The sequence below is a fragment of the Harpia harpyja genome, chromosome 4 (genome assembly GCF_026419915.1).
Source record: "Harpia harpyja isolate bHarHar1 chromosome 4, bHarHar1 primary haplotype, whole genome shotgun sequence".
Classification (NCBI taxonomy): domain Eukaryota; kingdom Metazoa; phylum Chordata; class Aves; order Accipitriformes; family Accipitridae; genus Harpia; species Harpia harpyja.
In genome coordinates, this window is record NC_068943.1 from 56,234,940 (window position 1) to 56,247,943 (window position 13,004).

The following is a 13,004-nucleotide window of genomic DNA, read 5'->3' on the forward strand; positions in this document are numbered from 1 at the left end:
CATCTCCCTTCATTTTGCTGTGGTAGCTTGTCTTCCCTCATGTCCCTTATATACATGTGTATCCCCAAGTCCTTGTACTTGTAACTCCTGTCACAATGTGCTGCCTATTCTAGTCAAAATACTGAAAGCTCCAGCAAAGCCAACAGCCCTGATACTGTCTCTGCCAGTTTCAGCCCTTCTCCCCAAAACCCTGCACCTTATCTTGCAGCAAGAGGTCCTGTGCTCCCTCCCTCTCCTCCTCTTCCTCCACCCCAATCTGCTGCACTTCAGTATGCTTTCCCGGCTCCCACTGTCTGCACAAAGATCCTGTCAGTAAGAAGAGCAAGCCTCTCATAGCTATTTCTCCCCCTGGCCAGGCTGTAGTGGCAGATGCATGCATTAATAGGCATCAGGGACTCAGCAAGGAGAGGCACGTTGAGAATATCTCAACTTCAGGCGAGCCTTCAATTAGAGCTTGCAATCAATTGCAAAATGCATTTCCATAAGGAACCGGGCCTTATGAGGTCTAGGATTGTTACTTTATTCCTATTGCTGAACAGCAGATCTCTGGATGCTTAGGCTTCCCTCAGAGCTTAGAGGCACTGTGTGTTAGGGAGGGCCTGGGATAGTGTCAGTAAAGGATAAGCATCACTGCATTGGACCACATTTTTTAGGAAAACTACAAGTTTCAAGTGGAATTCAGAGTGTTGGGGTGTGGGGGGGTTTGTTTGTTTTCTATCTCTTGCAGCATTAGCAAGGGACTTCAGTAAAGTAGGATTGATCCCCTACACATTGCTTTAGTTGAGAACAACAAGGCATTTTTATTTAAATCAGTGGGTAGAATAAATGTTTAACCTTGTTGGAATTGTAACTACAATGAAGCCAATATCCCATTGCTGTTCAATTCAGTGTATGATGGGAGATTTCACAGTTGACTAGTGCTTTACACTTTTGTTTCGAATTACTTTTGCCGTATTATGTTGCCACCCTAAAAAAACAACCTGCTTGCTATATATGGATAAGTAGAAGATGAAATACTCTGCATTAAGGAGCTCATGTACGCTCTGAAACCTCTTTTCAATTAACGTTTCTCTGTAGAACACTCGTTTCTGGAATAGCAATTCTGGATATGGCGTAGAGTGTTTTAAGAAGAATGATGTACTTGAGCTCATGAACAGCTGTATACATGTGTCTAAACCGCTGTGTAATTTATGCAGACATTGCATATGCAGTCTCATAGGTAGATTTTATAATTGCAAAACTACCTGTGTAAGTATATCTTTCACTTGCATTTGCATTGTATATGCTTTCTCTTACCATATGAGAATGCTAATTGCCAGAGTAGTGAGATCTTTTTTCCCTTTCAGTGTTGTAGTGGTAGCTTTCTGCTGTTTCTCCTATTATGCTCAGCTTGAAGCCTTAATGTTCCACATGGGCATTAGAAATACCCTGACAGACAGAACAGCTCCGTCACACAGCACAGTAAACAGCACAGCTATGAAGCAGCTTGCTTCCCAGAGAGTCTCTGAGTATTGCTTGCTATATTTTTTTACAAGACCATTAGAGAACCCATTTATCCATGATGTGGTCCCCCTGCAAGTATACTCCCTATAAATGCTGGAAAAAGAATGAAACCAAAATTTTGACTTCTAATAAAAATCTACTGACTGCTGCAGAAAAGTGAAATTCTTGCAAATGGGCAGGTCTCCTGCAGAATTGCAGTATAATTCCTTCTGCAATAAGGTACTGATAGGGTGCTCTATTCCTCTTCAGCAGTCTAAGTGTAAATGCATTTTCAGTAAAACAACTTTTTTTTTTTTTTCTTTCCTCCTAATGCTAATAAATATCAAACAGCTTGGTAAACTTGAAATCTACTTTTTCTTTAGTGGAATCCTAAGACTTATTAGTGCAAGCCTCTATCTGCTCACATGACCTAAATAATTACAGTATATGTCTATATTCAGCTGACACTTTTAACACAATTATACGGCAGGTATTTTTCTGATTTTATCAATGTAATAGTGTGTGAAGTGAAGCATGGTATGACATCATGTGTTTCAGAGAAACAGCAGTGACATGGTTTTTCCTGCATCTCAGCCACCTTCTTCTTTGTAACTGACCTCTTTGACTGCAGCCATAAGCTAAGTCCAGATTTGCAACTCGTACAGAAAAAGCGGCTGAGTTGTAGTTGATGAAGGTGGGTTGCTGTACTGATCAGAAAAAGAGACCACTGTCAGTCAGCACAGCAGTGAGCGCACACTGGCCACCTTTTCTGACGAGCTGAGGCTGAGCCAGCCCTGTTGTCAAGAGAGTCAGTGCATCTCGGCCTGCAACTTGTCTTGGTTTTGCTGACTTGCATGAGGTTTATAATGTGCCCTGGTGCCAGCATTGACCGTGGTTGACTTAACCAGGGATCACCCAATGCACTTCTGTGGGTGAAGAAGGGCTCTCTCTCATTTCATATACCTGCTTTGTGTCACTGTATCATAGCAGAGACATTCTGTTTCTTGCATTAGTTGCTAGATGCTTATTTTGGGTTCCTTTATTAACCATATTCTACCAGCTGCCTCTTTATCATGTCAGCAGTTGAATGCAATTGGCAATCATTCTGCAGGAACTGTATGTATTTTTCTGTTGCTGCTGAATTTTTTCACTCAAGGAAAATGAAAAGGCATGTTCCTTGCTTGAGAGGAATTGAGATATAATGATTCCTTCAGAAGAATTGTTTTCTTTATGCATTTTGAAAATCTCTCATTCTCCTTTGACATTTTATATGCATGCTAATTAATTACTCTAGCACAGTCTATGAAGGATACAGTGAATATGTGCAGCTTGCTTTCTTGGGGTAACTGGGGTAACAGAAAGGTTACTGGCTTTTCACAGTACTTAATTTCACTGTCTTTCTGAGAGTTACTGTTTGAGTGGACAGAAAATAAGGTTTTCTCTGGCTGAATGAGTTCAATAAGGCAAGGTAGGTTATTTAGTAAAAGATTCATAGCTCTTCTGTTTAGTCTTCAATTCAGCTGATCCAAATGAGGGCACTTCCTTTCCAGGTTGTGAGTGTCCACAACAATGATCAAGCTAGCAACTTGTCAGTTTGTTTATCCAATCACCACATGACCATGGTTATTAGAAAAAAAAAAGGGGGGGGGGGGGGAGGCAGCGGGGAGGGGAGGAAAAAAGCTCAAGGGTAGCAACAACCTAAGCTTGTTGGTAGAATACTACCATCTCTTCTTCCAAACATGCCAGATTTACCATGGTAATGGGAATCAACCTAGCATGAGTGAATTCATTTTGACTACTAAAATACATCTTTGACAAGATGATTATATGGGATCAGTTGCAAGATTATACTGCTAGTTTCACAGCTGAAGGACAAGTGAATGTATTGAGTTAACCCTACCTCAGGCATGCTGGGCTTTGCGTCTCATTTGTTTGCTTTTATTGTCATAAAGTGATGTGGCTGAAGTGTGATGATTAGTGTGTTCTCAATAGCTAGCCTTAACCCACATGACCATAATGAAGCGCAGTTATTCACGTCTGTTGTGATTCAGAAATCATTTGTAGCACCAGTAATAACATTGGGTTTTAGAACATATATGGAATAAATGCTTAGTGCCTTTATTCTTTTCCTCCTTTTTTTTTTTTTTTGTTTAATAAACAAACCTGGGAAATGTCTTTATTTTCCACACCATCTGGTGCTGATGATTCCCACATAGCAAATACTTGATGCATGGTGGAAATACCCTGTCATACTGACTGCAGAGAGGGCCTTTGGTACACTTTCACAGTTTAAAAATGTGACTGTCGAGCTACTATTTGAAGAGCATCCTTTATATGTTATTAAACATCATTGACAAACATATAAACTAAATAAATGGACGTTATTACATTTTGACAGTCATGTTGATTAAACAATGGGACTCGGGTTTGAATTTTAGAACACGGGAACAGTCTGCAAAATGTTGCATCTTGATATACGCACAAACATGCCAGTGTAGATTTTTTTCTGAGAAAGTATGAGAAACACATAATGAGTATTTGTGTTGATGTGCATTTGGTTCTTTTCATGATTTGCTTCAAAATGAAACCATTAAAACTGGCAAATAAGAATATTAAGATTGTGATGAGCCTTTCAGAAACCTTAGGGAAGGGAGCATATTTTAAATGAATAAAAACCTGTCTGTTACATAGGGTGTGGTAACAAAAAAAGATGCAGACCTTTTTTTTACCAGGATGAGTTGATTTACAGAAAACATTGGGCATCTCGGTTAAACTGACAAATTATAACACTTACCTCTGCAGCTACTGAAGTGATTTTCTGGATTGACATTTGCTTGTTAGTATTATAACCTAACTGATACAATCTGTTTTTATTATCTTCAGCTATATCGTATTAAAGGTTGATTATTTAGTACTTATGTTTTGTTAATGGGCTTTTCATGGGGAGGTGGCATTACCTGCTTGTAAATTAGACATTTTTAATAAGATGCAGCATTGGATTGAGTATAGTAAAAGAGACAGATAAAGCTACCAGTGTCTCCATACAATTTGGGAGCCTCTTAGATAGATTTCTGTTAATTTTATCTCACAAAATCCTTCTTGCGCTGTTATTCATTTAAGAACTTCTAGTATATATTTTTCAGATACTGCACAGACAAATTAGGCATACGGTAACAGACACTCACAATAGTGTGAATGTTTCTCTGCTAAATCCCCCATGCACAAAAGGCTGAGCATTTACACTAGAGTGTCTAACAACAGGGAATTCATTGCATATTTTCCATACGTTGGTGAAACAGGGGAACTTATACTATTACCAGTTGCTTTCCAGGAATAAATACAAAATGTAAGGGGAATTTAAACGTGTATCTCTGCAGTTACTATCTTTCTCAGTCCTCCACGTTCTCCTCTTCTAAAACAGCACAATTATTTAATATCAAATATTTCAGAATAATTCTGCCAGATCTTATCATGCCTTCTCTGGAAAATTATGGCCACGATGACTGCGAGAACTTGCACAGTGTACTGCTTGTTTCAGCAGCCATTTCTCAGGTTAGTGTTACAATTTCCAGGAATAAGGTGGTAAAGTCCTAGAAAGAGGTGTGGAAGCTCATAAGTTTGAAGACCTTTTAAAGCTTTCATAGGCTGTCACTGTGGGTAATATCTGTGCCAGGACATGCCAAAAGCAATAGAGTTCAGATGAGGTATATTTTCTGTGATGGTAGTAGGATGGAGTTTTTGTAGTGGGGAATATGAAGGCATAGTCATTCATCTTAGGGAGTGAATGTAGTAGTGTATTCATCTATTAGTAACGTGCAAAGAGGAGGAGAGGAAGTTTCAAAGTTTGGCTGTGGCTTGGCTGATGCTGGTACCCAAGTCAGTGTTAAAGCTGGCAGTGACTTTTCTAAAGGTGTATACGAAGGCAGCTGTCCTGTCTAGAGTGACATTTAGCTGTGAAGCAACTGGACAAAGACGTGAGAGTTTTCATAACAGTTTCTAAGCAAATTACAAAGATTTTGGAGTATCAAGTGTTTCTGGAGACACAGCTGCAATACAGCCTTTTCCCATATGGTCAGAGGGACAGGCACGTGGAGGTGGTCAACACTGACATACTTCCAGAGTTGGTAGTGTTGAACAAGCAGAGCAAAGCTCAGCCCAGACCATGTATGCACATGGGATCTCTCCCTTATCTACCATGTCTTTCTAACCATGCAGGACTTTCTGCACACCCTCATTCCTACTGACTTATCAGGCTTGCTCCCACTGTGGCATCAGCTGTAACGAATAAAACTGTACTTTAAAGGAGAGTTCTTGAACTGATTGGGGCACGAGAGGTGGCGGCTAGGATTTGTGATACTTGAAGGGTTGGGAGTAGATCCTGGTAATAGATGGTCAGATGTGATTAGCGGGCACTGCAAAATGCAGAGAGCTGCAGTAAAATTCCCACTTGCTGAAGCAGCTCTTCAGGAACCAAAGATAGCCTGCACCGTTTTTGTGGTATAGCGGGATTTGTTGCCAAAATGTTGTCTGCCACTGGAGGATGTAGGAAGCCCAGTTCAAGTTAGAGGCCTGTGTGTATAGGTAGGTACACGCTTCACCCCACACTTATCCATGACGTACAACCTGCCAACCCTTCTTTTTTCTCCAGCCAAATAAACCCAGTGAAGTCCTATGGAGGCACTGCTTGCCTGTACCTTACAGCTAATGCTTCTTTGCCTTTTTGTGCCCTTGTCCTTTTCAGTATTCTGGAGGAGCACTCACTGCAGTAACATGGGCCAGTGTCACTCTTATTACTTTACCTGTTTTATCTTTTGTGAAATTGAGCCTTTAGCCAGAATTGCCTGAGCTGCTGCTCCAGCAGTTGGTTAACTGTGAGGCTCCTCGAGCTCATTTCTCTCAAGTAATTTGATTCCCACGTGCTCACTGAGATTGCTTTTTTGCTGAAAGGAAAGTAGGGAAGGGGGTTGGGTTCATGTATGGGAGCAGACCAGAAATATTATGGCAGACAAATGTAGTTTAGAGATAAAAACAACACAAAAACATGTTTAAAAAGATCCTATCTCACTTTATCTCCCTTTAACCCAGTCCTGTAAACCAAAATGTTTTTCTGTTTGAGAATCAGAGACACAGGGTCTTTTGTGCTAGTGCAGGGTATGGAACAGGAGGCTAAATTCTATCCTGCTTCTGTATAAAGCCAATAAGGTAATCCTTTCATTAAAATTACCAGAAATGTGTGTAAAATACTAATTAGATTTTGGGGGGGAGATAAGGTGTCATAAAAGACTTCCATGGATTTCAAGATATTTTCTGAAATCATACACAGAATTGAAGGCTTTTTATTTTGGTTGCTGAACTATTTCCTTTATGTTGTGGTTGCTTAGGAGTAATTGAACACCAGTTTTCTAGATAAGCTTCTATTTAAGATGGTTAGTATGACAGCAGTTTTCTAAATAATGTACAATTTATGGAGAGATTCTATAAAATCGTTGGTGCTTTATCACAGTTTTGGGCAAATACCCTGCTGCAAGGGAGTGAAAAACAAGCCTGAAAAGTTAATCTTGCTGGAGGGAGAATTGTTCGGAAAATAAACCATTCAGTACATAAACAATGGTGTATCAGTTGTCTGAAATACGCATTTGTCCCTCTGCATGGTGTTCATTGTATGTCCAGGAAGATCTACCACACTCAGGGTACAGAATTTCTACGTTACAAAGTCCCAGTTTCTTAGATAGAATATTACTAATTTGAGCAGACGGTCTGCTTAGAGGTCTGTTATTTTATATGATGAAAATGAGGCTGTTGGAAGTGCCTGCTTTGGGTTTTGTTAGTGTTCATTAGTTTGTGTCATAAGAAATATGTCTTGATGATATCAGCAGTGTTATTAAATGTCATAAGAATATATTTTCCCAGCAGCAGTGGAAGTATTCACAGTAACACTTGTAGGATCTTAGCTAATTTTCCATCTTGGACCTGGAAAAAAAGATTTCAAAAAATTTAAAAATATACTTTATTGAGAAATGTGTGTAAAGGAAACACATGCTGAATGTCAGTATTACCCAAACATTGTCTCTTTTACTTGCTACTCTTGCTGGATTGTTGTCATCTATCACTTCAAAACAGTACACATGCTGCTGGACAAAATCATTGCAGAGTCCAGTTACAGGGAGTAATGTTTTGGGGATGTGACTCAGGGTGGAAGGATTTCGTTGGTTTTTTTTTTTTTCTAATCTAGCAGTGCACAAGTCCTGAAAAAGGGTTAAAGAAGATACGAGTCTGGAGGATAACGTGCCAGGTCAAAAAGCTGGACACATCTACTAATTTTTGCAGTGTCTGCATTTCAGTTTATGGTGCAAGGGTGATGTATGATCTAAAAAAGGGTATATGTACACAGCTGTATGCCAAATTTCATGACTGTTTCTATCTAGCCCCGTTGCTTGCTTGTACGCTGTGCCTGCAGCTCCACCTCTTCAAAGACTGTTCTATAAATCTAACCTACTGAGAGCTATTCGTACAGCTTATGGGTTTTTATTTTTAAATCCTCACAAAAATGATTTGCTGCCCTCAAGTTAGGAATTTAAAGGAAAATTAAATTAAGGCTGCCTAAGTAATGAAAGCTTCTTTAGATTTGATAGATAGAGACCATCAAAGCAAAAAGTCTGTATCCCTGGAAAGATTTCTGATATTGTTTAGTGCTGGGGGGAGTTACTATTGCTAGTATATCATGCAACATCAGGCCTTAAATTCATACGCTTATGCTTCATGAATTCCTTAATTTCCAAAGTTGCTCATTATGTTTTAGGTCATAAATTAAGAGATTTCTAACTCAACCATTTCTATCCTTACAAGCCCTATGGCACTGGGGTCATAGTGTTGTATAGTTTTGCTGGCGGATTAAAGAAAGCAAGCCTTAAGAAAGCCCTTATGCCTTAAGAAATGTCTGATTTTTTTCTTGCAAGCCATGAAATGTAAGCCTAGTATTTGTTACTGTGATATATGTGTTACATTGTTGCCTGCCTAGTATGACACATGTATAGCTCTCTATTGCTTCTATATTTCCTGAGCAGTGGAGCTTTCCCAACAAGAGTTGAAAACCAAAATCCAATAAAACATCACTGGCCCTATTTTCAATTTGTTTAACTGTGGGGGGAAAAAAAAGTAATTGGTGTAACCTAAAACCTTTATACAAACCTGTGAAGAAGGGAGTTGACCAACTGTAATCCCAAAATAGTCCAGAAAATGGCGGGGGGGTGGAAATCCAGATTTTTGTTTTCTTATATGTGTAGAAAAATGTATGCCTTTTATTTATCTCTTATTTCTTCTGTCTTTAGGTTTTCCAAATGAGCCTGCTGCTGTCATTGCCCTTAACACTATTAAGGAGTGGTTAAGCAAGAATCATAATGAGGTATGGAATAAAATAGAAATTTCCCAAATTTCTGTTTAAGGTTATGGTCTTTGACTCCAAAACTGTGAAATGAATAAACATAGGCTTGAGCCTCAAAGTCTTTTATTATTTCGTCTTAAGACCAATGAAATCAGGTCAGGACAATATAGCCAAGGGAAGATTGTTATCTATAAAAGCTACATTGGAGTTGAAGGGAAATACCTTTGTTTGAAACCATACTGTGCATTTCCCGTGCATTGTAGTCTTTCCTGGCAAAGTAAAAGACTATTCTCTTCCTAAACTGTTTCTGAGCATCAGTTTTCATGTAATAATGAGGAGATTCTTGGAAAGGAAATGTATGTAACAGTTGTCAGTGAAAACAGCCACCAAAGGTCGGCGGTGTTCCAGAGGTCACTTTACAGTAAAGAGCTGTATGATAATATTTTCTGGTTTCATAAATTTTTGGTTTGCTTACAGTTAAGTGTTCGTTTTCCCTGGAACACTCACTAAATATGATACAACTGTGAATATTTAACGGGACTGGTTGTCTTCCAGTAACAACGTGATGGTGATTAAGCTTAAAAGAAAAAAAAAATGCTTTCAACAGAATGATCTCCATAGCTCCCCTTTCTAGTTTTTGTCTTTTCTCTGGTTTGAGTTCTTAGCAGGCTGATAGTTCCTAGTGTTGAGTTGGAGAAATGCAACAAAGAAGTGACAGAGCAAATAAAATAATCATGATGTCTTAAACTAAAGATGTGTCTGTTTCCTCATGATGACAGCCAGCAGATTTCAGACAGCTAGAGTTGTTCAGTATTTTTGTCTGAAAGTATTTGACAAAGCATCCAGTGGAGAAGCACTGGATACAGGGACATAATTAGTATTTCTCCTCTAGCAATATATTCGGGGGTCTTTTTCTCACAACAATCTGATACGTGAGGGTATGAATTTAGCAGTTTTATGTGGTATGTTTTGGTTTTTACCAACTTTGAACTGAAAGGAAATACTACGATGAGATTTGAATGGTAAGTTGAAGTTTTAAAACCTGAAGGTACACTAAGGAGTGCATACATGTTTGGACACTGGTTCTTTGTAGCACTGAGCACTTGATAGCTTCCTGTGACTTAGAGATCTGAGCAGTGAAGCAGGAGTTGTGGATGGACGTCTTCAGTCTTCGTTAACACCCTAGGTGCCCAAGTATCATCAGCCTAGCTCTAGGCTTATATTTTGGGAATCTAGTCTGTTAGTATGTAATTTTAACCCTTAAGTGTAAGGCTAGAACATCTATGTTTGCGCTGCTTTGCCATCTTAAAATTTCTCTTGGTTGCAATTTTACCACATAATTTAAAAAATAGGCTAAAAATCTTTTTTTTTATGCTCCAGAAGTAAGCTTTTCTTCCTCAAAGGCTGAGTATGTATTCTATATACACCCCTTAGTTACTTTTCTCTTAGTGGTATTACAAGAAACCTGACTTCATTTGGTAGACTGCCTATCAAAAGTGTAGAAGTTTTCTCAATGAACGCTATTTTCTGAGGTATTTTGCTCTATGGTTCAGCCATTCCTTCTCAACTATAAGACAACTTCCACTTTCAATACACTTTGAGTCTTCCCTTTTTCTCCTTTTTTCTGCTTCTGGCCTGGAAACTCATATGCCCTGCTTGTCACCTTTCCCTCTTTCTTTCAGTTAGTGTGTTGCTTCCACATTTTTCTGGTTCCCTCCATAGACTTCAAGTGAGTTCTTCCCCTTATTCTTGGAAAGCTCCAGGTCTGTTTTGGAAGAAGACTTGAGATTCATAGCAGTTAGGGATTGAAGTGACAGTGTTTGTCATATATGTTCATGACTCTTATCTGAGTTATAATAATTTTTTAATGTATTTTGACCTGTGTCTGCAAAATGCCACTGTATTTTTTTTTTTATGGTCCACGCGGATTAGTGTAAACTATGAACACTGAATATGCATGATTCCTTCTTTCTCACTCTCTGTAACAAATTCCCTTCTAATTCTTGGCCTCCTTGGCTGCCTAGCTCTATACCGCCTGTCTTGCTCCCCATAAACTCCAATTTAATCTGAATTCTTTTTAAATAAGTAGCTGTAGTTTACGATGTTTGGACAGTGAAAGGAGCCCAGGCTATCCTGACTACAAAACAGTTGTTAAGAATTATCCTACTGATTTTACATCACAGCTGTTTTTTGAATTTGGACTAGTATAGCTAATAGTTGTTATATTAAATGTTTCCTAACTCCCTGAATCCCACACTCACCAAGTTGAGGTCCCACACTGTTTGATGCACTTGAAGACGTATGTGTGATGCGTTTGATGCAATTAATACATATCCGTGAATATGACAATGCAGAGCTAACCCCCAAGAGCTTTTGTTAGTTTTCGAAGGGAGTACTAGATTTCAATCTAGATACGTTTTGAGGGTCCAGTTATACATAGCTTTGTACTTTCTTGTACAAAGCTTTCTCTCTTTGTAAGGTTTTTCTGCAACCTACTGGCTTGAGTTTTAGACTATAGCATACTAGCATGTCTTACATGTCATAAACAGGTCAGCAGCAAAATAAAAATACTTAACAATTCTGTTGAAGGTAGCAGTAACTTATGCAGTGAAAGGCATCTTTGAGAAGCATAGTTTTGGGGTTGCTGTCGCTTAATGCATATTAGCAAGGTGATCGTAGTTCATCTGGTTTAAATGAATTGACGTAGCTCCGTGCCAGGTGTCAATCTGATCCATTTTATATTGTGTACAGTTACTGCTTTGGATTAGATTTTGGGCTTTGAGTAGTAATATTATACATCACCCAAACTTTTCCCAAAAGTACCTCATCATACAGCAACGGAAATGAAAGGGACTTTCTGTATCTCAACAATATAGCCTCCCCTTACTGCAGATAACTGTATGATATAGTCCTTTCTATAAACTTCTTTCATAAAGATAGAGCAATTCCCACTACACCCACTGGATATTTAAATTCACATGTTCTAATCCAGGAGCAAAACCTCTAATGATTTGCCACGAGGCCAGCTTTTCAGAGGGCTGCCCATGTTTCACTCCTGTTATCACTAACCAGAACCGCTCCCCTGACACTGGCTGTGCTGTCAAAATGAGTCAGTGTGTCCTGCTAACAGCCTCTCCTGAACAAAAGAGGCCTCCTGCATCTGGCTCTGCCAGAGTTAAATGACTCGGTCTGTTTCTTCCCTTCGTTCCTTTTTGTGCAATCTGCCTTGCCTTTGAGAAGGTCCTGCTCCTTTAGTCCCAGAGATGTTTGGCAGCCAGTTATCCCCTTGGTATGTTTGGTCCTGGTTGTCCTAACTAAGATCTCAAACTCTTTGAGTGTAGAATGTGATTTGATGGAATGAATTCAAGAAGTTTTAGTGCAAGATAGAGACCAAAATGATAGACTGCTCACTAGGAAATTTGCCTACATAACAATACACTTGGCAAAACCAGATAGGTGAATAAGATGGAAACCTGACAAATTTGTAAGTCTTTTGTTGTGCTCTACAGCAGCAGTGTCTTATCTGCCTTCCTGCATCCCAGGAAACTGTAACAAATTTGTGAAAGATAAGGCAATACTGTTGTTTTTTCCTCTCTACCTTCCTGTAGTACTTCTCTCCTTTTATGCTATAATGAAGATTTTATCCACACTGATATTAATTCAAAATATAAATAAATCAGTGGCTATATTCCTTAGTCAGCCTGGGGGCCTGAAAATATAACCTAAATGATTCCATTCTTGCAAGCTGTGTTAAGAGTCCTACGAAGTTCTCCATCATAGTATTTACAAGAAAAGTGATTTGCATTTAATAAAAGGTTTTCTTATCCAAGTCCATGGTTGTGCTTGACCCCTCAGGTGTTTGCATTAAAACTTATTAGCATGCTTAACTCCGATGTCGCTCAGATGAATGCCTCATTACCATGCAAATGGAATTAGCTCCTTTCTGAGGTTAATTGTTACAAAGCAACACAGAGAGAGATCTATTGTCATTTACTGAACACAGAACACCAGCTTAGGCAGGGCAGCAGCCATCATAGTCTAGCAGCCTAAAACTTAACTACATGAAGTCCACTAGGGAAAACAGCAGCATTGTAAGGAATGGTTTGGACTTAGTTGTATATAACACGCAGCACTGTTCTGG

The 13,004-nt window shown here is 39.0% G+C and overlaps 1 protein-coding gene across 5 annotated transcripts in view; it reads left to right on the forward strand.

Moving 5' to 3' along the window:
* MACROD2 (mono-ADP ribosylhydrolase 2) overlaps positions 1–13,004 on the forward strand; it is a 918,876-nt gene that overhangs the window by 628,812 nt on the left and 277,060 nt on the right. For all 5 annotated transcript variants that reach the window (XM_052784123.1, XM_052784121.1, XM_052784124.1 and 2 more), the window contains exon 8: positions 8,811–8,884. In XM_052784123.1, coding sequence (XP_052640083.1) covers positions 8,811–8,884 — 74 coding nt within the window. The remainder of the gene's footprint in view (positions 1–8,810; positions 8,885–13,004) is intronic.